The 24,088-nt window shown below is 46.7% G+C and overlaps 1 protein-coding gene across 2 annotated transcripts; it reads left to right on the top strand.

Annotated features, from left to right (window-relative positions):
- Positions 1-1,999: 1,999 nt before the first annotated feature.
- Positions 2,000-23,887, top strand: GCNA (germ cell nuclear acidic peptidase). 2 transcript variants are annotated; one of them, XM_060138382.1, is made up of 10 exons: positions 2,000-2,435; positions 4,499-4,545; positions 4,947-4,983; positions 11,331-11,413; positions 14,742-15,110; positions 16,261-16,336; positions 20,161-20,305; positions 21,498-21,636; positions 22,640-22,844; positions 23,621-23,887. In XM_060138382.1, the coding sequence occupies exons 1-10, from the start codon at positions 2,389-2,391 to the stop codon at positions 23,640-23,642; spliced, it is 1,170 nt and encodes a 389-aa protein (XP_059994365.1). In that variant the 5' UTR covers positions 2,000-2,388; the 3' UTR covers positions 23,643-23,887. The 2 variants fall into 2 exon arrangements, with proteins under 2 accessions (XP_059994365.1, XP_059994364.1); XM_060138381.1 differs by having other exon boundaries at positions 2,002-2,435; positions 23,153-23,887.
- The last annotated feature ends 201 nt before the right edge of the window (positions 23,888-24,088 follow it).

Below are 24,088 nucleotides of genomic sequence, written 5' to 3'. Positions count from 1 at the left end.
CTCCGGAGTTCGGAGGGGTCTGGAAGCAAACATCATAGTTCAGTGTTGCCTGGCACTTCTGAGTTGCTGCCTCACTCTTATTAAGGGGGTCTGACCCCCCCACCCCTCCCTCCCCGCGCCTCCCCGCGCCTCCCCGCGCCTCCCCGCGCCTCCCCGCGCCTCCCCGCGCCTCCCCGCGCCTCCCCGCGCCTCCCCGCGCCTCCCCGCGCCTCCCCGCGCCTCCCCGCGCCTCCCCGCGCCTCCCCGCGCCTCCCCGCGCCTCCGCTTTGTTTGGAGGGGGGCTAATGGACTTAGTTGGGCAGTTCAAGCAAGGAATGGGGCTCGCTTATCCAAGTTCTCACAAGGATGAAACTTTGTTCGGGAGGATTCGACTCGGTTTTTCCCTGTCGCCCCAAAAATTAATTTAGGGATTGCCAAACTACAAAAATGGGCTTGTACCCTGTGCGTGAAATGGTACATTCCGGTAAAATTAGGGATACCTCGTGGAAGTGATAAGCTTGATTCCGGAAGCACTATAAATGGGCGCCAAGTTTGAGTTCATAACCGCGAAAATTGCCTGGTTTACCGCACTGTGATAGGTGGGTACAGGGAGGGCGGGAATACGTCAGTTCCTATCTCCCGCTGAGCCTGGGCGCTATAAAAGCAGCGTGTTTCACAGTTGCTCCGGGCGTTGCACACCTTCCACTCCCAGAGGAGAGCGGCGGCGATTCGATTGGGCCAGAGGTAGCAGAAGCAGGTAGGTGAAGGGAGAGTACCGAAGCAGAAACAATCTTCACGCTCGTCCTAGTTGAGCTGACTTAAAGTCAGGACCACTATAAGCCCTGGACACTGTCCGTGAGCCTTGAGACTGAGATTTTGGCAAAATATTTTGCCCGTTTTCACTTTAAGCTTTTGGAAGAAGGAATTTTTTTGTGTGTGTTAGTGATATTAACTCCGGGGGATGGGGGGCAGAGGTAACCAGTTGGTGCATTAGGGAGTAGAGGCCTGGGAGGTGGCGTACAGTTGTAGGGGGGACTCTAGGCCTGAGTGGTGGAAGGCCAGCAGGCTGATAGAGGTTGGAGTCATGTGTGGAAGTAGGGGCAGGTGGAGGATGGGTAGGGGTGTGCATGGGGGCGGTCGATGCCTGATCAGCTAGGGGCAAAAGACGGGCGTGGGAGCGGGGAGCGGAGGAGTCAAGGCCCAATTGGTGCAAGGCCGGCTGGGGGCGCTGGGAGGTGAGATGGGGGGATGGGTCTAGGACCGATGGTGCAAAGCTGCCAGGAGGGGGGAGGGGTCCAGGCCTGTTGGTGTAAGACCTCCTGGGGAGAGAAGGCGAGAGTGGGGGGAGGAGTAGAGGAGTCGAGACTTGATTGGTGCAAGGCTGGCTGGGGGTGCTGAGATGGGGGAGGGGCCTAGGCCTAATGGTGCAAAACTGGCTCCAGGCCGGAGTGGGGGAAGGGCCTAGGCCTGTTGGTGTAAGACCTCCTGGGGAGAGGAGACGGGAGCAAGGGGATGGAGGGGTGTGTGTGTGGGGGGGGTGAGTGGAGGTGTCTGAGGTCTGAGCAAGAGGGGGGAGGGGTCTAGGCTTGATTGGTGCAAAGCTGGTGGGGGGCGGGGGGTTGGGGGCAGGGAAGAGGTGGAGAGGTGGAGGGGGCTTAGAGAGGAGGTGGAGCGGAGGGGTGGTGAGGCGGAGTGAGGAGGAGAGTTTGAGGCCCCGTTGGGGCGGAAGTTGGAAGTTGGTGGAGGCGTGGGGGGAAGGTGACCTGATTCCCCGTGCGAGTAGGGGGATGGGGAGAGTGTGAGTTGGATTGAGGTGTGTGTCAGGGTGTGGCCTGGTCTGTGTAAGCCTGGCTATGAGCAGGAGTAGGGAGGTGGTGGAGGGTACGGGGGTGGCGGGGTGTGGGGGGTGGGAGCGTGTGAAAGCCTGATGGAAGACTTCCTTGGGGCATGAGGCGGAAGTAGGGGGAATGAAGATGTGGGGAGAGGGGAGCGCCGGTGGTGATGTAGGGGGTGGTGGGAATACATTTAGGGTCAGAAGAGCATTGGGCCGGGGACAGAGTAGTACATGCTAAAAGCCTTACAGTGGGGAGAAAATTGATCTGGGGGCTGATAAATGAACGATTGTCCTCCCTGCACATCTCTATAACAGGTGGTGGTTGAGGCGGCTTAACATCAGGGGCCGCTATGGGCTTTGGGCTTTCTAATGGATCAACGAAGAACCTTGGTGGGGCAAGGTGGGAGAAAGGTCAGCAATAAACAAATTTAAATACTTCTCATTTCATAGAGCAAAGTTTTGGCTTTAAGTTGGGGTGAAGAAGCTGCTCAAAGGTAAATGCAGAACGTAGAAACATCTAACTGGTTCTGGTTTCCTTTCAAACGTATATCCTTGTCCTGACTACAGACGCGGACATGTCCAAAGCAGAGGATGGGCGTTGGAAGAACCAGGATGATGATTGGTGAGATTTGAAAAATTCTCTTTTCTCTTAGTTTAGTCTTACTCTGTTGGCAAAACGACTTTCTCAAAAAGTATATGTTTATGTCACTTAGAGTCTACAGAGTGTATAATTTGGTTAGTCATAAAATGAGAATTGTGAAAAGAGAGCTTAGAATCATGGGAGTCCAGCTCTATCCAATGCATGAATCCTCTGTATAACAGCTCTTTTAGTGGCCAGGAGTGTACAACTTCATGAAGCAACACAATGCAGTGTTGAATATGTGTAATTTCTAGAAAGTTCTTCATTCTGGTGAACTTCAAATCTGTCCTTTTGTTACTCCCAGTGTTCGCAGTGCTGCCCTCTTGAGGTATGCAGGTGAAGTATTTTTCTTCTCTGGGATAGGTATTTTAGGATAGTTGCCTCATCTCCTCTAAGTCTTCATTCTCCCAGAACACTGCTCTGTTTTCCTCCTTCACAGGTAAGATAAGCATACAGATAAGTGTCTGGTATGGGAGAAAGTAGAGACCATAGACTAGAGAGTCTGGAAATAGACCCAAATACATATGAAAATTTAGTTCATGATGAAAAAAATGACATTTCAAATCACTGGGGAAAAGATGGATTCATTGACAAATAATTCGAAGATAATTGGTTGACCATTTGGAAAACAATAAGAATTGGATTCTTACCTCATCACTCCTTATACCAAAATAAATTACACTTGGATAAAATATTTAAAAATAAAAAATGAAACCATTAAAAATGTTAGAAAATATAGCTGGATTTTGTTTCCAGTAATTTTGGAGTGGGGAAGGTCTTTCTAAATTTGATATCTAACAAAAGCATAAAAATGACAACAAACTGGAAAAATATTTTTATTACTTATGATAAAAGGCTATCTTCCTTAATCTACAAAGAACTTTTAAAAGGAACAATTATGGAGTTCCCAGGTGGCCTAGTGGTTAGGATTCCGGGCTTTCACTGCCATGGCTGGGGTTCAATCCCTGATCGGGGAACTGAGATCCCACAAACCACGTGGTGTAGCCAAAAGATAAATAAATAAAAGCAACAATTTAAGAAGGTGAACAAACAGAAAATGAGCAAAAGTTTTAGAAGGTAGTTCTCAGGGAAAAAAATACAAATGGCCCACAGACATTAAAATTTATTCAACTTTTAATTTTATTTTACTTAAATGAAAGAATTTTAAATGAGTGAGATACCATTTTTCATATATCAGATTGGCAAAGATTAAAAAAAATTTTTTGATAATACCCAGTGTTGGCAAATTTGTAGGGAAATTTCATACAGTCATGGTGGGACTATAAATTGGTGCAACCTTTTTTGGAGGGCAATCTGGCAATGTCAAAATTTTAAATGCCCATGTCCTTTGGCCCAGTAATTTCACTACTAGGACTTTTTCTTTCATTTTTAGGACAATTTTATTTAATTTCTGTATACATATACGTAAGTACAAAAATGTGGTTGCATCGTACATGTTCTTTTTTTTTTTTTTTTTTTTTTTTTTGCAGTACGTGGGCCTCTCACTGTTGTGGCCTCTCCCGTTGTGGAGCACAGGCTCCGGACGCGCAGGCTCAGCGGCCATGGCTCACAGGCCCAGCCACTCCGCAGCATGTGGGATCTTCCCAGACTGGGGCACGAACCCATGTCCCCTGCATTGGCAGGCGGATTCTCAACCACTGCGCCACCAGGGAAGCCCTGCCCTTTTGATTTTTAACTGTAAACTCTGCATCCTCAAGTCCTTTCCCCTGTGGTCCCTTTCTCAGAATTCACTTTCATATCTTTAAATAGAAATATACCACTTGGCAAAAAACAGGCTTCTCACTGATAGCTAATGATACTCAACTAACATTCTTGTCCGGTCTTTGTGCAGTACGGACTGAGCAGCTTGTGCCTTCTAATTTTTCTTCTCCTACCCTATTGTGATCTTCATTTCATAAGCCCTTAAAACCTTTTTGCATTTCAGAAACTCTGATTGATGGTTCTTTCCATTTGAGATTTTTGACATTTGGTTGCTTATGACGTTAGTAGCCTTTCTTTAAAACAGAATGTATTTTATTTTGCAGTTGCATTCTTACTGTGGACTCAAGCAGTGATGAAGAACTTGATTACTGTAAGTAGAGTCCCCTCAAAGCAGTAATTTACAATTTAAAGCATAATTTAGCCATGTCTCCGTAGAGATGACTAAAATGTGATTTGGGACATTTGATGTAAGCTGTCCTAGGTTTGTCTCCTCTAGGGTTGGTTCTAGATTGGCAAAGCAAAGTTTATTTCCCTACTATGAGGAGCAGAGGAAGTTCTTTGTGCTTCTTTTCCAATTTGCTTCCTTTACTTTTTTCATTCAAGGTCTCCTTACATTTATTTCTTCTCTCTCATGGGAGATGTAAGAGTCCACCATAAATTTTGACCAGCTGTAATTTATGGACTTTGGTTTTAGGGAGTTAAAGACATGGGTAACCAGATCTGATTATGCTTCAAATGCTTTCTGATGCCCTGTTTCTTTCTCTGTGTCAGTTGTATCTGGAATGAACCTGCAGAAAAGGAACATCAGGTGAGTAGGAGAATTAGTGAAATTTGACTTTTTTAAGGAACAATGTTCCTGGTAAGATGACTTAAGAATAAACATCACATTTTCTCTGTGAATCCTATGTTCAGGGTCATAATGGGTGTTTGGTCTCACAACTGGGTTCAAAATATATTTCTTATCCATGGCCCATTATTTAATTGGGCAGTTTCTTCAGAATGTCTCTCTGGGGGGCTTCCATGGTGGCGCAGTGGTTGAGAGTCCGCCTGCCGATGCAGGGGACGCGGGTTTGTGCCCCGGTCCGGGAGGATCCCACATGCCGCACAGTGGCTGGGCCCATGAGCCATGGCCACTGAGCCTGCGCGTCCGGAGCCTGTGCTCCGCAACGGGAGAGGCCACAACAGTGAGAGGCCTGCATACCGCCAAAAAAAAAAAAAAAAAGTCTCTCTGAACCATCCCTTAACTTCCAGTCTCTACTATAAGGCCTTTATCAGTTTTTACTCTTGTATCTGTGCGGAGCTTTTTTTTTTTTTAATAAATTTATTTATTTTATTTATTTATTTTTGGCCGCCTTGGGTCTTCGTTGCTGTGCGCGAGCTTCTCGTGGCGGTGGCTTCTCTTGTTGCGGAGCATGGGCTCTAGGTGTGCGGGCTTCAACAGTTGTGACTCACAGGCTCTAGAGCACAGGCTCAGTAGTTGTGGCGCACGGGCTTAGTTGCTCCACAGCATGTGGGATCTTCCTGGACCAGGGCTCAAACCCATGTCCCGTACATTGGCAGGCGGATTCTTAACCACTGTGCCACCAGGGAAGCTCCCGTGCAAGAGCTTTTTAAGTGGGCTCCTCACCCTGATTTCTTCCTTCTCTGATCCAGTCTGTATCACACTTCCAGATTAATCTCCTGAGTCACTGCTTTGATCATACTAATTCTCTATTCAAGTTGCTTATCATAGGGAAATCAAACTGGTAAACCCAGTAGGTAAAGTCCTCTGTGATCCGGCTCTAACCTAACTGTCAGCATTATCTACTACTTTTCCTATTTAGGAGCCCTCTGCTAGATGAAGGGGTGTTGCCCAGGTGCCAAACTATAGGAAGTGCTAAGAAAAAAAAATTCCTGGAATAAAACTGTAATAACTGTGGTTTCCACATCAACTCCTTGGATTCCTGTAGAAATATGAATTGACCATTCCTGTCCCCCACCCACCCACCCAAGGCGAAATAGTGCTGTCAAGTGGGAAAATGTTTTTCTAGCTAGTTCTGATTTACCTCTGTTGATTATTTTTGCAACATGCAAGCCACCAAGCTTGACACCAATGTGTGAAAGTGATTTAAAGTCAGCAGTTGCAGTCAGCTGAAATACCGGAACTGAATAATGCATTGTATAAAGCTATCTATTGGAAACGATCAGTTTTATTATTTATAGTTTTAAAGTTAGGTCTATTGAGGAATGACTTAACATACAGAAAAATTAGCCCTTTTTGGGTATACAGTTTGATGAGTTTTGACAAACGTATGTGGTAGTGTAACCATTACCACAGTCAAAGATGCAGAATTTCCATCACTGCCCCTTACATTTTATTTTTATTTTTATTTATTTATTTATTTTTTACATCTTTATTGGAGTATAATTGCTTTACAATGGTGTGTTAGTTTCTGCTTTATAACAAAGTGAATCAGTTATATATATGTTCCCATATCTCTTCCCTCTTGCGTCTCCCTCTCTCCCACCCTCCCTAACCCACCCCTCTAGGTGGTCACAAAGCACCGAGTTGATCTCCCCGTGCTATGCGGCTTCTTCCCACTAGCTAGCTATTTTACGTTTGGTAGTGTACATATGTCCGTGCTACTCTCTCGCTTTGTCACAGCTCACCCTTCCCCCTCCCCATATCCTCAAGTCCAGGCGGTAACAAAGCACTGAGCCGATATCCCTGTGCCATGCGGCTGCTTCGCACTAGCCCTTGCTGCTTTTAGTATGTTTTCTTTCTGTTTAATTTTTGACAGTTTGATTAATATGTGTCTTGGCGTATTTCTCCTTGGATTTATCCTGTATGGGACTCTCTGTGCTTCCTGGACTTGATTAACTATTTCCTTTCCCATATTAGGGAAGTTTTCAACTATAATCTCCTCAAATATTTTCTCAGTCCCTTTCTTTTTCTCTTCTTCTTCTGGAACCCCTATAATTTGAATGTTGGTGCGTTTAATGTTGTCCCAGAGGTCTCTGAGACTGTCCTCAGTTCTTTTCATTCTTTTTTCTTTATTTTGCTCTGCAGTAGTTATTTCCACTATTTTATCTTCCAGGTCACTTATCCGTTCTTCTGCCTCAGTTATTCTGCTATTGATCCCATCTAGAGTATTTTTCATTTCATTTATTGTGTTGTTCATGGTTGCTTGTTTCATCTTTAGTTCTTCTAGGTCCTTGTTAAATGTTTCTTACATTTTGTACATTCTATTTCCAAGATTTTGGATCATCTTTACTATCATTATTCTGAATTCTTTTTCAGGTAGACTGCCTATTTCCTCTTCATTTGTTAGGTCTGGTGGGTTTTTATCTTGCTCCTTCATCTGCTGTGTGGTTTTCTGTCTTCTCATTTTGCTTATCTTACTGTGTTTGGGGTCTCCTTTTTGCAGGCTGCAAGTTCGTAGTTCCCGTTGTTTTTGGTGTCTGTCCCCAGTGGCTAAAGTTGGTTCAGTGGGTTGTGTAGGCTTCCTGGTGGAGGGGACTAGTGTCTGTTGGATGAGGCTGGATCTTGTCTTTCTGGTGGGCAGGTCCACGTCTGGTGGTGTGTTTTGGGGTGCCTGTGGACTTATGATTTTAGGCAGCCTCTCTGCTAATGGGTGGGGTTGTGTTCCTGTCTTGCTAGTTGTTTGGCATAGGGTGTCCAGCACTGTAGCTTGCTGGTCAGTGATTGAAGCTGGGTGCTGGTGTTGAGATGGAGATCTCTGGGAGATTTCCACCATTTGATATAATGTGGAGCTGGGAGGTCTCTTGTGGACCAGTGTCCTGAAGGTGGCTCTCCCACCTCAGAGGCACAGCACTGACTCCTGGCTGCAGCACCAAGAGCGTTTCATCCACTCGGCTCAGAATAAAAGTGAGAAAAAGTAGTAAGTAAGTAAGTAAGAAAGCAAGAAAGAAAGCAGGGAGGGAGGGAAGGAAGGAAAGAAAGAAGGAAAGAAGATAAAGTAAAATAAAATAACGTAAGGTAAAATAAAATAAAGTTATTAAAATAAAAAATAATTATTAAGAAAAAAGAATTTTTTTAAAGACAAACCAAAAAAAACGGATGGATAGAACCCTAGGACAAATGGTGGAAGCAAAGCTATACAGACAAAATTTCACACAGAAGCATACACATACACACTCACGAAAAGAGGAAAAGGGGAAAAAAATCATAGATCTTGTTCTCAAAGTCCACCTCCTCAATTTGGGATGATTCGTTGTCTATTCATGTATTCCACAGATGCAGGGTACATCAAGTTGATTGTGGAACTTTAATCCGCTGCTTCTGAGGCTGCTGGGAGAGATTTCCCTTTCTCTTCTTTGTTCTCACAGCTCCTGGGGCTCAGCTTTGGATTTGGTCCCGCCTCTGTGTGTAGGTCGCTGGAGGGCGTCTGTTCTTCGCTCGGGGTTAAAGGAGCAGCTGCTTCGGGGATTCTGGCTCACTCAGGCCGGGGGAAGGGAGGGGTACGGAGTGGGGGGCGTGCCTGCGGTGGCACAGGCTGGGGTGAAGTTGTACCAGCCTGAGGCGCGCCGCGCGTTCTCCCGGGGAAGTTGTCCCTGGATGCCGGGACCCTGACAGTGGCGGGCTGCACAAGCTCCCCGCAGCGGGGGTGTGGATAGTGACCGGTGCTCGCACACAGGCTTCTTGGTGGCGGCGGCAGCAGCCTTAGTGTCTCATGCCCATCTCTGGGGTCCGCGCTTTTAGCCGCGGCTCGCGCCCCCGTCTCAGGAGCTCCTTTAAGCAGCGCTCTTAATCCCCTCTCCTCGCGCACCAGGAAACAGAGGGAAGAAAAAGTCTCTTGCCTCTTCGGCAGGTCCAGACTTTTCCCCGGACTCCCTCCCGGCTAGCCGTGGTGCACTAACCCCCTGCAGGCTGTGTTCACGCTGCCAACCCCAGTCCTCTCCCTGCTCTCCGACCGAAGCCCAAGCCTCAGCTCCCAGCCCCGCCCACCACGGCGGGTGAGCAGACAGGCCTCTTGGGCTGGTGAGTGCCGTTCGGCACCGATCCTCTGCGGGAATCTCTCCTCTTTGCCCTCCGCACCCCTGTTGCTGTGCTCTCCTCCGCGGCTCCGAAGCTTTTCCCCTCCGCCACCCTCAGTCTCCGCCCGCGAAGGGGCTTCCTAGTGTGTGGAAACCTTTCCTCCTTCACAGCTCCCTCCCACTGGTGCAAGTCCCGTCCCTATCCTTTTGTCTCTGTTTATTATTTTTTCTTTTGCCCTACCCAGGTATGTGGGGACTTTCTTGCCTTTTGGGAGGTCTGAGGTGTTCTGCCAGCGTTCAGTAGGTGTTCTGTAGGAGTTGTTCCACGTATAGATGTATTTCTGGTGTATCTGTGGGGAGGAAGGTGATTTCCACATCTTACTCTTCTGCCATCTTCTTTACGATCCACCCCTTACATTTTAAATGGTATGTCATGGATCCTTAGAAATATTCTGGTTTACAATATTATACATTATAGAGCCCTTGTTTAATAATAAATTTAAAAGTATCCAATTTTTAAGTAGAAAAATTGGTTTCTTCCTTCCTCCACTAGGTGGATGTTGAACAAATATGTAAAGAAAATCCATTTCAATGGGTCTGCCAGGAGTGCCCACAGATCTTGGTCCAGACCCAGGAGGCTTCTGTATATGGGATATTGTAGGAAGGGTGAATTTGGGGAGGAGGTGATGAGTTCAGTTTTGGGTATGCTGAAATTGAGGGGCCTATAGGCAGGGCTGATATTCAAAACATTTACAGTCAATAGATACAAACAGGGATTAGTCAGGATGGCTGCCTGACTGGTTCGAATAGACACCATCAGTAAAACAGTTGGTGAGGCTGTACCTGTGGAGACTGACTAAAAATCGGCCCTCCCCACAGGATATCCAGGTAGGAAGCTGGCACTGTGGAGCGAGAAGTTAGAAGCAAAGTTGGGCTGGCGGATGGATAATGTTTACCCAATCCTTAGGAATTAATTGGATTGGCATGAAAGGGGTGTGGATAAAGCCTGGGAACGAGTGAGGAAGAGAATTGAGTGAGAAGGAGTGGGCAAAAAAGGTGAGAAGAGAACCAAAACCAAACAGTATCCCAGAGATCAAGAAAAGAGAGAATTTTAAGGATGGAATGAATGGTCAACAGGAGAGCAAAGGCCCATCAACTTGGCAGCTTAAGCTGTGACAAAGCGAGAGAGAGGCATGGACATATATACACTAGGACACGTAAAATAGGTAGCTAGTGGGAAGCAGCCGCATAGCACAGGGAGATCAGCTTGGTGCTTTGTGACCGCCTGGAGGGGTGGGATAGGGAGGGTGGGAGGGAGGGAGATGCAAGAGGGAAGAGATATGGGAACATATGTATATGTATAACTGATTCACTTTGTTATAAAGCAGAAACTAACACCATTGTAGAGCAATTATACTCCAATAAAGATGTAAAAAAAAAAAGTGGTGAATATGGTGGAAATGGATGAATAGATTTGTGCCTGTAACTGGTACAGACAAGTCCTCTAGCAGTGTTTTAAGTAGTTTTCTGTCTCATCATAAAGGTATATCACACTTATTGTACACTGGGAAATACAGAAAGGTGGAGAATTTCAGCCTTCTGGAACCTCTGACCCAAATACCTGGGCCAGCTGAGAACGACGGTCCCAGAGGCGTGCTCACCACCGGCATCCTGGGTGGCATAGGGATACTGCTGAGTTGGACTCCTGCCAAAGCAATCCATCAATTAGAGAGGGCGGTGCTGGCTTCAGGCTGCAAAGAGTGGCGCCCAGGAGAAATCTCCCTGCCGAGGCTGCCTCTCTGTATCTGTGGCAGGGGGATCTCAACGTGGATAAAGAGAAATGGCAATTAAATAAACCTTTCCTTAATCAATTTTCCCCTGCGCCAAAACTATTTGAACACATACCGTCTGACAGCCCACTTCAGTCTCTCAGTACTTGACACATTCCTCCTTTTGAAAGGATTGAGACGGATGGGAAGATTTGGTATGAAGATAGGAAAGATGGAAAATCAGGAATAACAATTGAGGAGTTCCGGAGAAGGGGAACAGAGTTACTGTGGGAAACCAACAAGTCATTTCAAAGTGATTATGCTCATTGGAACAAAGGTAGAAAATGCCATGAAAAGAAGAATGTTGCATTCATGCTTCTCTTTTGTTTTTCCCTGTCTCATCACTCAGCTACGTGGTGATCAACTCAGACTCTGACGATGAAAACCTCTGTGAGCAAAAGAGAGCTAAGATAGCTGAAATACATTGCAAAGGCAAGTATACTACTAACTTAGAGAAGATGCAGCCTCACCATGCACAGTCATCTCAGGATGAAAGTCAGCAAATGTTCTATTCTGAATAATTTCGTAGTGAGTGCCACTGTTTTTTCCTCCTATGTGCTGGATGTGGATATGGCTGGGTTCCCCGCACCGCCTGGTCAATTTCCTAACATAGCAGCAACTGTTCTTGCTGCCTTAGACCCCAGGCATCGCCCTCAGTAGAGTTCTTAGCTACCCAGCGTTACATCGCGGGAGCAGAGGGAAGTCAGGAACTCAGCCTGATTAGCGTGAAGGTTGCCCTGCTCCTCTGCCTTCCGCTCTTTTCCTCTTTCCCTGTATGTGGGGATGACAGAGAGGAGGAAGGAGGAGTAAGAGACAGGGGCGCATTCTTTCCAGCCTGATGGAGGCTCATGTGTGAGGCTTATGGGCCAGCTGGCAGTGACTTCTCAGAGGAATGCTTGTTTTCTCTGTCTAGCTGTTTGTCTTTGCCTTTTGCTACCCCCTTTATATTTTCTAGAGAGTCCTGTTTTTCTTAGAGCCTGTTTCCCATAGCAGGTCCTTGCCTCTTAGGAGTCAGAGGCCCTCATCACCTTTCGGGAGGCACGGAGTTTTACTCGCAGTTCAGAACCTGCTCAGTGGGTGTGAGACATAGGAAGACTAGGAGCTTCTTAAGCCGTTGGGATAGTATTTTATTTTTCTTTATTTTTCTTTCTTTCTTTCTTTATTATTATTATTTTTTGCGGTACGCGGGCCTCTCACTATTGCGGCCTCTCCCGTTGCGGAGCACAGGCTCCGGATGCGCAGGCTCAGTGGCCATGGCTCACGGGCCCAGCCGCTCCGCGGCATGTGGGATCTTCCCGGACCAGGGCAGGAACCCGTGTCCCCTGCATCGGCAGGCGGACTCTCAACTACTGCGCCACCAGGGAAGCCCGGGATAGTATTTTATTGATCTCTGTTTGCTAAGTACCTGGTGTAGGGCATGAGACACAGGCACCTACTTAAAGTACTGGCACCCTTAAAAATACTGGCTACTTATTTGATAACTACCTCAGATATACCACTGATATCAGAGAAGGGAAAGGAGAGGTGGCTTGGAACCCGCATTTCCTACTGTTTCACCACCTGTCCCCTCTCATTTCCTTTTTCCCTCCTCTCTAGCTCTGAGTGGATTGCCTGAGCAGGACAGAGGTCCAGGTGCAGAGTAGGGGGTATAACATGACAAGCTACTGTAATGCAGAGGGAGCCCCGAGGGAGGTAGCTTTAGAGTAGGGGCCTGAGTGACAAAGCCAGAGGCCAGTTTATCACCATAGGCCACCAGTTGCTAACTCCTTGAATCAGAAGATCCATCGTCTTTTGAGGATGAACTTTCAACTAAGGCTGCTCTGACCGGTAGCATCCATCCCAGTAGTGGGATGAAGAATGCTTCAACAGGACTGTCTTTGTATGTTTCTTTACTGTTCTCCACATGCCATTTCTTTTGTTATGGTAGTGAATTTAGGCAGTTTTACAGGAAAAAAGGCCCAAGGAGCTTAAACACATACTTCCAACCTCACTTGAAACCTTTGTCAATGTACAGAGTCATTTTTTACAGATTGTAAGCAGTGTGTCCCTACTTTTTATTTATTTATATTTTATTGAAGTAGAGTTGATTTACAATATTGTGTTAGTTTCAGGTGTGTTAGTTTCACAGCAAAGCGATTCAATTATACACACATGCATATATATATATATATATATATTCCTTTCTTCTGTTCTTTTCCATTATAGTTTATTACAAGGTATTGAATATAGTTCCCTGTGCTATACAGTAGGTTCTTGTTGTTTAGCTATTTTATATATAGTAGTGTGTATACGTTAATCCCAAACTCCTAATTTATCCCTCCCCCCAGCACCTTTCCCCTTTGGTAAACAGAAGTTTGTTTTCCAGGTCTATGAGTCTGTTTCTGTTTAGTAAATGAGTTCATTTGTGTCCCTACTGCTTAGAATTTCAGCTGCAGGTGGGAAAACTTTAACTCTTCTAGGAAGGATGACTTTTTACCATAGGAACACCCACTGCTTTCTCTTTCCTTATTGCATATCTGAAATTTTTTGATAATTAATTTAAATCATAGATGAGACTCAAAATATATTATCCCAAATCTGCAATTTTAGGATACAGAGTGTTTTGCACCATAAAGATATTTTCACAACTTGCTCATGCTGTGGTTTATATTTTTTACATCCAGAATCATAGAAACCTAGCAGTTGAACCCTGAGCAGACTGCAGAGAGCTTGAGTCTTAGGCACGTTGCCCCTGGTATCCAGATAAAGGGATGGATCCTCAGTGAGGGCAGGGACAGTCTCAGTGTTCCCAAGGCCTTTCAGTGCTGGCATCAGAACTTAACTCCTTACTCTCACATCAGTGGTTTTGAGAGCTTCAGACTTATGGACTAGTTAAAAAATGAAATTTTGGTGACTAACATAGAGTTGCCAATTTTTAATTTGTCTAATGATGGAAATAAACTCCAACTACCATCTATCACCATAATTTCATAAGGTAAAGAGCACCAAAAGTTTAGTCAGGACATAATCTCAAAATAAAGGACAGTCCTTTAAATTATAGAAAGCTAGCTTGATAGGGGAAAAAGAAAAACAAACCCACTTTATTATTCTGATTTCTCTTATTTTGCTCTGGCCCAGTGAAAATATACAAGTTTCGGACCTGTGGGAACCCCTGAGCACCTACAGAGAAATGTGATTTGAAAATTGCCTCTGGGTTTGGATTGCTATTTTATCTGTCACTGTTCTCAGTAAAATAAAAAAGTAATAGAGGTAAAATCGTCTAAATAACTGATTCTTACCTAGGATTCATTATATCACAGTTCCTGACTTGTTTAATTTTTTTAAAAATTTATTTATTTATTTTTGGCTGCACTTGGTCTTCGTTGCTGTGTGTGGGCTTTCTCTAGTTGCGGCAAGTGGGGGCTACTCTTCATTGTGGCGTGTGGGCTTCTCAGTGTGGTGGCTTCTCTTGTGGAGCACGGGCTCTAGGCGCTCAGGCTTCAGTAGTTGTGGCACGTGGGCTCAGTAGTTGTGGCTCGCGGGCTCTAGAGCGCAGGCCCAGTGGCCGTGGCTCACAGGCCCAGCCGCTCTGCGGCATGTGGGATCCTCCTGGACCGGAGCACGAACCCGTGTCCCCTGCACTGGCAGGCGGACTCTCAACTGCTGTGCCACCAGGGAAGCCCCTGACTTGTTTAATTTGTGCTCAATAATCTGAACTTGAGTTGAGGGTGTGGGGGTGGAGGGAGTATGTTTATACATCATTGTGTCTCTTGAATTTCAGATGAGATTCTGGAAGTGTCTGATACCGATGAGCAGCCACCCCAGGAGTCTCCAATACTTATCACTGATGATGATGATGATCATAATGATTTGGAGGGCCCTGTGCTAATAGAAGATGATTCGTGTGATGAGGACCAAACTCCCTCAAATGAGAAAAAGAAGAATGAGTTTGCTATCTCCCTACACAAACCATCTTATGATGTTGGTAAGCAGGATCTTGGGGAAAATGTCTGCCAGCCACCAAGTGATGATCCTAAGGCTGAGCTAGAGATTTCAGTTGGAAAGTTGTCAAGTGATGAAGAGCCTGTACGTTTGGTGGCAAAACCAAGGAAAAGGAAAAATAAAACCAGACACATACCTGTGACACCTGGTAAGCCAATCAAACCAAGTATGCCTGTCCCACTAAGGCTAGCGCCACAAGTGGGTGCCCTTTCCCCCGTATACGTCTGTCTTGTCGAGTCTGCTTGTCCTGTCTACTAATCCTCCGCTATGTTTCAGCAGCTTCCTAGTGGCCGAGGGAGGCAGCCATCCCAGTGAGAAGGCTCTTTCTGGGGAAGGGCGAGGAACACCTGTATCGTCCTCATGCTCCAGTGTCTTAGTATCTGCCGTTCCATCCATTGGCAGTGCTTTTTCCCTGCAATTTTTTGTCCTGAGGATATCCCATTTTTCTTAGGATCCAGCCCAATTGCCACTTGCTGTAGAAAGCCGTAAGTCCGAGGTGCTCCTCCCTCCCAGGTTCCCAAAGTTCCTAGGCCCTGTCACTAGTAAAGCACTTACACAACTGTGTTAAGTACGTTTCTGAATCTGTCCTCCCAGTAGATAGTGAGCCTTTTCTTTTTCTTGGCCACGTCACATGGCATGCCGAATCTTAGTTCCCTGACCAGGGATCGAACCCGTGCCCCCTGCAGTGGAAGCACAGAGTCTTAACCACTGGACCGCCAGGGAAGTCCTGATGGTGAGCCTCTTGATGGGAGGGCTCTCACTCATCCTTTAGTCTCTCCTGGAGTCTAGCCTGGTACTTGGCACGTACTAGACGTTTAATAAGTTTTTTAGATAAATGAATGAAGGGCACTAACTCCTGATACGTGAATTTCTGGCTAGAGCAACCGGCAGTATGGGTGCTAGACAAAAGGGGAAAGATTTGGCTTGCACATTGGATGAAGGTGCCACCTAGGATGGGGGCCTTTTCCTCAGAGTGAGTGCGTGAGTTATGCCACACCATTCCTGGTACTGCACGTGCCTCAGTCGCCCCCACAGTCTAACCTCCAAAGGCATATTCATGTAGCCTCATAATAGTCCTCAGCGCCTAGGACAGAATCCTATCCCGCTTACTCTGCTTACTCGCGTAGGTGAAATCTTTCATGCAGACTAACGGAGGAGGGTGCCCGCTTCCGAGAGAAGCGTTGAGTGTATATGTGCTGCTCTGGGCTTGGCTGTGAGGGCTCCTCCTGAGATTACCTTTCTGTGAGTTGCTGGTTGGTACCAGTTTTCAGGGTACAAACAAACTACTCTCTTTTCAGTTGTTAAAAGAGCAAAGAAGCATGGGACTTTAAAGAAGAAACCCGGAGCAGCAGAATTTGAAAAATGCGAGCCTGGGTATGTATGTACTGCTCACGGTCAACGGCACAGGAGTTGACTGCATAGTTGTCACGTGCAAAGCTGTCCACTGGTCACGTGTGGGGGTTTTCAAGGGGATGAAGAAGTCTGCTGGGGCGGGGAGGGGGGGCGGCACAAGTTTTACCTCCCTGAATGGGGAGGGCAGAAGCGGCAGGAGGAGGAGAGGAGGAAGGGGGGGGGAGGAGCCTCGGTGCCCTCCCTCCCCCTCCCCCAACAGAGCCGGGGCGTGGGTACTCTGCACAGATTTCAGCGATTCCGGGCAGACTGGAGCCTTTTTACCCTCCCCTCGCCACAGGAGCTCTGGCCCCTGAGGTTTCCTTTGTCCTTCCACTCAGATTAAACAATGATGTGTAGCTAAAGATCCTTTTTTTCAGGCCAGATACAGTCTCATGGCCACCAGTTTGCACTGAACTAAAAGCAAAGGCAGTGGGAATGGTGAGAAGGCAGAACAGATGTGTTCCCATCCATTGGAATTGGGGGGAGGCAGTCAAGATCGTCTTCCAGGGTTTTCTAGTGTTCTGGATGGACCCTTATTCTTTTTTTTTTTTTTTTGGCGGTACACGGGCCTCTCACTGTTGTGGCCTCTCCCGTTGTGGAGCACAGGCTCTGGACGCGCAGACTCAGTGGCCATGGCTCACAAGCCCAGCCGCTCCGCGGCATGTGGGATCTTCCTGGACCGGGGCACGAACCCGTGTCCCCTGCATCGGCAGGTGGACTCTCAACCACTGCGCCACCAGGGAAGCTCCTTCTTGCAAATTTTTAAAGCTTAAACGTTAAGGTGAAATAAATAGTCTCTTTATCTTTATTTAGCTATATGTTAGATATTATATTGATACTGAAAACAACAGGTCATTTAGACCACAGACATGTTAATGCTCAAAGGAAGCAAAAAAAAATGGATTTTCTCACTTAGGTTCCAGGAACTTCTCACTTTTTCTCTTAAAAATATGATATAGTGAGCATACTTCTCTTTGTTTTTCTGTGCATTCAGGAGTAATTTATACTTACATCTGAGTTATCTTACAAAAGAAGGGATATATTTGAAGGACTGTACGTTTCTTTTTTTACCCGTATTTTGGGGCAATAAATGCATCTATTTTTAAACATATGGTGTTTTCCTTTTAAGAAATTTATTTATTTATTTATTTTTGGCTGCGTTGGGTCTTCGTTGCTGCGCACAGCCTTCCTCTAGTTGCTGCGGGCGGGGGCTACTCTTCGTTGCCGTGCGCGGGCTTCTCACTGCGGTGGCTTCTCTTTCTGTGAACCACGGGCTCTAGGCACACGGGCTTCAGTAGTTGTGGCTCGCGGGCTCTAGAGTGCAGGCTCAGTAGTAGTGGCGCACGGGCTTAGTTGCTCCGTGGCCTGTGGGATCTTCCTGGACCTGGGCTTGAACCCGTGTCCCCTGCATTGGCAGGCGGATTCTTAGCCACTGTACCACCAGGGAACTCCAATAATTGCATCTTAAGGGGAGAAGAAGAATGATGTGTCAGGCGTAGGGGCAACAGAGAAACTTGGACTTGAGCAGAGAGGCTCTCTGTTTCTGCATTTCTCTTTGGTTCGGCGTGTCATGTCTTAGATGGGTCCCTTTGCAGCAAAGCTTGTTCTCTGGATTCCTAGATCCATATTTAAGCTGCTTTGCCTCTAAGGGACATGTGTCTTGGGTAGAGTGTGACAAATGAAGGAAGAAGCTGCTCCTTTGTGTCATTGTCCTCTGCCTCATATCAGGAGGCTGGCCTGTTTGGGCTCTTCTCTGTTGCCTTGCTGCTTCCTGTTTCAGTCTGTAGGCTTCCTGTTGTGCTCAGCATTGTTCCTGTGCAGGCTGCTTGCTGGTCATGGTGTCTGATGCATGCGTCTGGGGTCTTGTTGGTTCCTCTGATGTGGAGATACTCAGTTTGCAGTAAAGCAGCATTACCACTGAAGTGAAGGCTTGCTAAGCCACAAGCTGCTTGATGTGAGTATAGACACACGCAGGCATCACGCTCTCTGCTGAGGTCTGCAGATGGTTTAGGTTTTTATCTGCCACCTTTTCTGATGCAAATTTGCTTTCAGGACTAAATAATTGGAGGCAGAAATATTAGCCACCCTTATCAGACTGTGGGGCAGAAGTCCGTTACTTTAGCTGCCTATATCTTCTCTGGTACTTTCCCTCTGTCTCCACCCTGGGCAACTCTCATAGGGTTTTATTTTGTGACTTAAGGGTTAATGAGCGTCTTGGCAAAATCTCAGTCTCAGGGTTTCAGGTCAGAAACACTTCCCTCTGTTTGCTACTGGTTTATCATCTTTTCAGCTCTGTGGGCTCATCTCTTTGGACTCGTGGATTGTTCCAGCCAAGATAAAAACGTTTCAGTTTAGGCGCTTCCCTGGTGGTGCAGTGTTGAGAATCTGCCTGCTAATGCAGGGGACACGGGTTCAAGCCCTGGTCTGGGAGGATCCCACATGCCGTGGAGCAGCAGGCCCGTGAGCCACAACTACTGAGCCTGCGCGTCTGTGCTCCGCAACAAGAGAGGCCACGACAGTGAGAGGCCCGTGCACTGCGACGAAGAGTGGCCCCCACTCGCCACAACTAGAGAAAGCCCTCGCACAGAAAGGAAGACCCAACACAGCCAAAAATAAATTAATTAATAAACTCCTACCCCCAACATCTTCTTTAAAAAAAAAAGTTTCCGTTTAAATAAATAGATATTACATGTGTGAGTTTTTTATGGGCTCGGCAGTATTCTTTGTGCATCTGAATTAGGCCTTGAAAGATGGGGCAGCAATAGTGGTCTAATGGAAATACCGTGAGATTTGGGTCAAAAGATTCAGTGTCTGTGAAATTTGGGTAAGTCATTTAACCTCTGAACTTAAGTTTCGTCATGTGCAAAGTGGAGATGGTAAGAATAGTAGTAGCTTCTTTGGAGGGTGGTCGTGAGGATTAAATACGATGATGCAAAAGGAAGTTCTTAGCAAATGATGAAGTGCTCCACAGAGGGTGGGTCTCAGTAGAGGTGGAGGTATGGCCATTCTAGGCCATGGACAAATCGGTTCATGTCCAGGGAACATTTAGGTTGCCCAGTTTGGCCAGAGTGGAAATGATAGCTGGAAACAGAGGTTGGAACCAGGTTGACCTGGGCCTTGAATGTTAGGCCAGACAGTCAGTGAAAAGCCAGGGAGGGACATCATTGGAACATGGCCTAGGAAAATTAATCTGCAGAGGTGTGTGTGTGTGTGTGGTTGGATTAGAAGAAAAAGAACCTGGAGGTGAGGAACACAGCGGGATGCTGTAGTAGCAAGGCATAGAGGGGAGGACAGGAACTTGACCTAGAATGGTGACAGCAGGGTGGAAAGGAGGGGCTGGCTGGAAGAGATGATGTGAAGGAGACAGTGGTCTGTCTTTGTGCCTAGTTGAATGTGGGGTGAGGGAAAAATGAATTTAAAAAGTCTCTGAGGTTTTTAGCCTGTTATAACAGAAGTTGAACCATTAAACACATTTAGCAGGAGACATACTCCGGTTAGTAAGTTGGAAATTTGCACTGGGCAGTTGTAAACGCAGATCTTAGGAAAGAGGTGGAGACTGCAGATCCAGATGTGGGATCACCCCTGTTGAGGTTGGAACCATGGGCTTCATGTCTCTGACAGTGTGCGGGGAGTGACGAGAAAAAGGCTATGAATGGAATCTTATAGGAGATGCCCTTGTAGCAGGAGCTGGAAGGAAGAGGGACCAGCAAGTCTTCCCTAAGTCTCTCTTGACATGACCTGTATGTATGCATTTCTTCTACTGATTTCTTTCCCTCTACAAAACTCAGTTGAATTTACCTTTGCAGGCATTCTGAGTGCAAAATACCTGGGTGTTTCTTGCGTGGCATTGAGAACTTAAAGCAGTATTCTGGAAAGAATTTCAAGCAAAATAAGGATGAACTGGTTCAGAAAATCTACGCTCTGTGTAACAGCTCTGTCTTTGATAAAAAGGTAGACTCGATGAAATAAGCACTTACTGAGCACCTGCTGTATGCCCAGCTCTCTTGGGAGCTGGAAGGTGTGCAGATGTACTAATTGTATATTTCCTTCCCTTGAGAAGTGTCAGTTTAGATGGGGAGGGGAGTTGAGACATGCATACGTGAAAGACACAGAATGTTTTGTGGGTTACAGTATATGGTCCAGACTGTTACTACCACAGGTGATCAGCAGAGGGAGAAATCACTGAGAGCCTGAGCGGTTGGGAAATAGGATTGCCTGGAGGGAGTGAGACTTCTTCTGGGTCTTGAAGGATGGTAAGGGGCGAGAACAACAGTGGAGGAGGAGAGGGCAAGTGTTGAAGCTTGACTATCTGGAAGAGAGGGTTCGTGTTGAAGGATACTAGGAAAGAGCTGTGGGACCTTAGGCAAGTTACTGAGCCCCTGTTCGCTCATCTGTAAAATAGGGGCAGTCCTAGTACCCTAGTCCCTACCACCTACTACTTCACAGAATTACCATTAGGCCTGGATAGGTGAATGCCCCTGAAGTGCCTAGAACAGGGCCTATGACATAGTGAGCAGTACATGTTAACTAGTGTAGGGCTGGTTAATGGAGGGCCTTGGGAGTCGGGTTGGAGGAACTTAAATTGAAATCAGTAGGCACCACTGCCCAGGGATGGGATGTAACGTGGAGTGCCTGCTGAAAGAAGTTGTTCTGTCAGTAGCCTGTGGTGTGGACTGGATCGGAGAGAATTTGGAGGCAGAGAGACCTGCGGTCATGAGGTTTTCCAGAGTTTATTGACTCTGGTGACAAAACTTCCTGCAGGGAATGTTCTTAGATCTTTCTAAAGGTTCCCCAGCCTTTGGTGCCCTTTCTGATGACAGTGGTGTTACATCAGATAACTCTGATGAGTGGAACCTTAAGTGTTCTGAGTTGCAGTTTTAGTTGTGCCTCATGGCTCTCATGCGCGGGCTCCATCTCCTAGCCCAGCAGAAGTGTCCTCTCCTTGGCTGCCCCTGACTTTTGTCTCCATACAGGGGAGCACAGAGCCTGCATTCACGTGCTTGCAACAGTCTCATCTTTACGTGGGCTTCAGCTTAGGTTTTATTCTCCCCAGAATGTTAGATTTGCAAAACTCTTGAGTTGATATTTTCTGGTCTGCTTAGAACCACTTTCTGATTCGCTCTTGTTTGCTTTTTGTTCTCAGATGCCGGAGAAAATTGACATCGGCTGGAATAAAAAGATGCTGAGAACTGCTGGTTTATGCACCACTGGCGAGACTCGATACCCGAAGAGGCAGCGTTATGCTAAGATTGAGATTTCTCAGAAAGTCTGCGATTCTGCAGGTGATGGCAGGAGCTGGGCAGCTCCCCTGCTGCACTTACGTCCGATATGGCGCCTGGGAGGTTACTCTTGGGTGCTGGTGTTCTCTGGCCGCCTGTGTCACAGCTTTCCCTGTCACTCCTGGGTGGACAGGCCTACTGTGTGTTGCTTAGAGGACATTATTATTGGATGTCTCACCACCACCAAGAATCCAGTTCGTCCATATTTCTACCGGGCCTAACTTTCTCTCTGCAGCTCCCCACTGCCAGCGGCAGCATCTCCATCCTCCCAGTAACTGAGGTTCAAGGTCCCCTATATCTAGCCAATCACCGGATGTTCATAATGACTCTCCTATTATCATCATTCCTTCTCTATCTTTGCCTCTGCCTAGCTATGGACCCTCATCACCTCACTTTTCTCCCTGCTCCATGCAGTTTCTTGCTAGGAAACCTTGGGCTTGCCAGTGCCTCGAGTGTGGCTTTCGAGGCCATCGTACTTTGCCCCCCTCCATGTGGCCAGTCTTGTCTCTCACTACTCCACCTGTGCTCCAGCCAGGCTTTCTTCACGCTGGCTTTCAAAATGGACCACATGCTTTCCTGACCCCAACCTTGGCTCACCTTCTCTACCACACCTAGAAAGACCTTGATAATTTTGCCAGTCTAGTCAATTGATCTGAGCCCAGCTCAGATCCCAGCTTCTCCACGGAGCTTCTCCTGACCAAACCCCACTTTATGCTCCTGGAGGGCGGCGACCGGGTCTCAGCTGGATGTATTTCTAGCAGTGTCCCACAAAAAGAGCACATTGGAGCTTTTCCAAAAACACTTGCTCCGCTGAGGCTCTCTGCCATTAATAAAATCGGGTTGAATTCAGTAGAAATTTCACCTTCAGAATCCTGGGGCGATAACACTCCTGCCTGCCCACATATGCTTATGTGTCTGATGGGGTGGAGAGTCTAGGGGTGGTTGGGTAACAGACCAGAAGGGAATCGGTTTAAGCCTCATGATTTCATTTCATTCCTCTTCTAAGACCGACTCCGGGATACTTTGGTCCATGAGATATGCCACGCAGCCTCCTGGCTGCTCGATGGCGTCCGTGATTCTCATGGTGATGCATGGAAGTATTATGCCCGAAAATTGAATATGGTGCACCCGGAGCTGCCCAAGGTCACCCGTTGCCATAACTACAAGATTAACTACAGGATTCATTATGAGTGTACTCGGTGCAAATTCAGGTAAGACCCTTCTCCTCAGACTTTTTCCAATTACGTTTTTACTATGGCCTCCACGTAGTCTTCAGTGGTTTTATCAGGAAGTACATGGCTATCTGACTTGAGGAGTAAAACTTCTCTACTCCTTTCCATGTCTTCTTTCTCCATTCTCTTCTGCTTTGAGCCAGCCTGACCATGGCCACTGCCTGGTGCCCCACTTGCTGAGATCCCACAGAAGAAGTCTGGCTGTGGGCTCAGGGGCAGCAGCTCTGAGAAGATGCGGACGTACAGTGACTGATTTGTTTGCTGTGTGGTGTCTCTTTCCTCCTTAGGGTCGGCCGCTACACCAGATCACTGGACACCGAGCGCTTCATCTGTGCCAGGTGCCGCGGCTCTCTGGTCCTTTTGCCATTAACTCGTAAAGATGGAACCCCCATTGAGCCCCATGTGAGACCATTTGCCAAGTATGTGCAGGAGAATTACAGAATAGTCAGGAAGGAGACGGCAGGGATAGGTCATGGGGATGTGATGAGAAAGCTCAGCAAGGATTTTACTGCCAAAAAACAAAGCCAGGTTCGTTGAGGTTATCTGAGAATGTATTTGTGTGAGGTGAATCATCTATTGGTAAGGAGTTTTAGAAAGATATCTTTGATGCTGTGAAGTTACGAATATTAGAATTTAAATCCTTCTTTAAAAGTTTCCTTTTGTTAATGATGTTTGTTCTTCACTAGGAGTTCTGTTGCTAACCATTTTGTGCTGATACCCAAAAGCACTTTTGATCTACCTTGGGTCTTATTTAGATGCTGTAGTTTTAACATGTAGAGCAAAATGCAAAAGAGAAATGATGTCTGGAGAGTGGCACGTTGAGAGAATGAGGCATGCTGAGAAGAGAACAAGTTTTAAAGACAGTACTTCAAAACCAGAGCTGCTGTCAGATGTAACCTGTTACACCTACCTGGAAGTGAAATACAGACATGTTTCATGAGTTTAGTTGCTCTTGACATTGTATGAAGCCACCTGAACAATGTAACTGTTCATAAAATAAAAATAAACAAATGTTTTCTGCAGCTCACTTGTTAGCAAAGTCTGTTCATTGACAACCCATGTCCAGAGCAGAACAAACCCTTGGGTCTTTGTCTAAGACCCCGGACCTCTCAGGCTCTCCAGGATGTGTCTGGAAGAACAGCCTCCGTTTAGGGTTTCTCTTGGATTTTTGTGACTGCCCATTAAGCACTTCAACAACCTCCCCACTTTTGGGAGCTGTCTGG

This window comes from Lagenorhynchus albirostris, chromosome X (assembly GCF_949774975.1).
Source record: "Lagenorhynchus albirostris chromosome X, mLagAlb1.1, whole genome shotgun sequence".
Lineage (NCBI taxonomy): Eukaryota > Metazoa > Chordata > Mammalia > Artiodactyla > Delphinidae > Lagenorhynchus > Lagenorhynchus albirostris.
The sequence above is the reverse complement of the archived record's forward strand: the minus strand, read 5'-3'. Positions and strand labels throughout refer to the sequence as shown.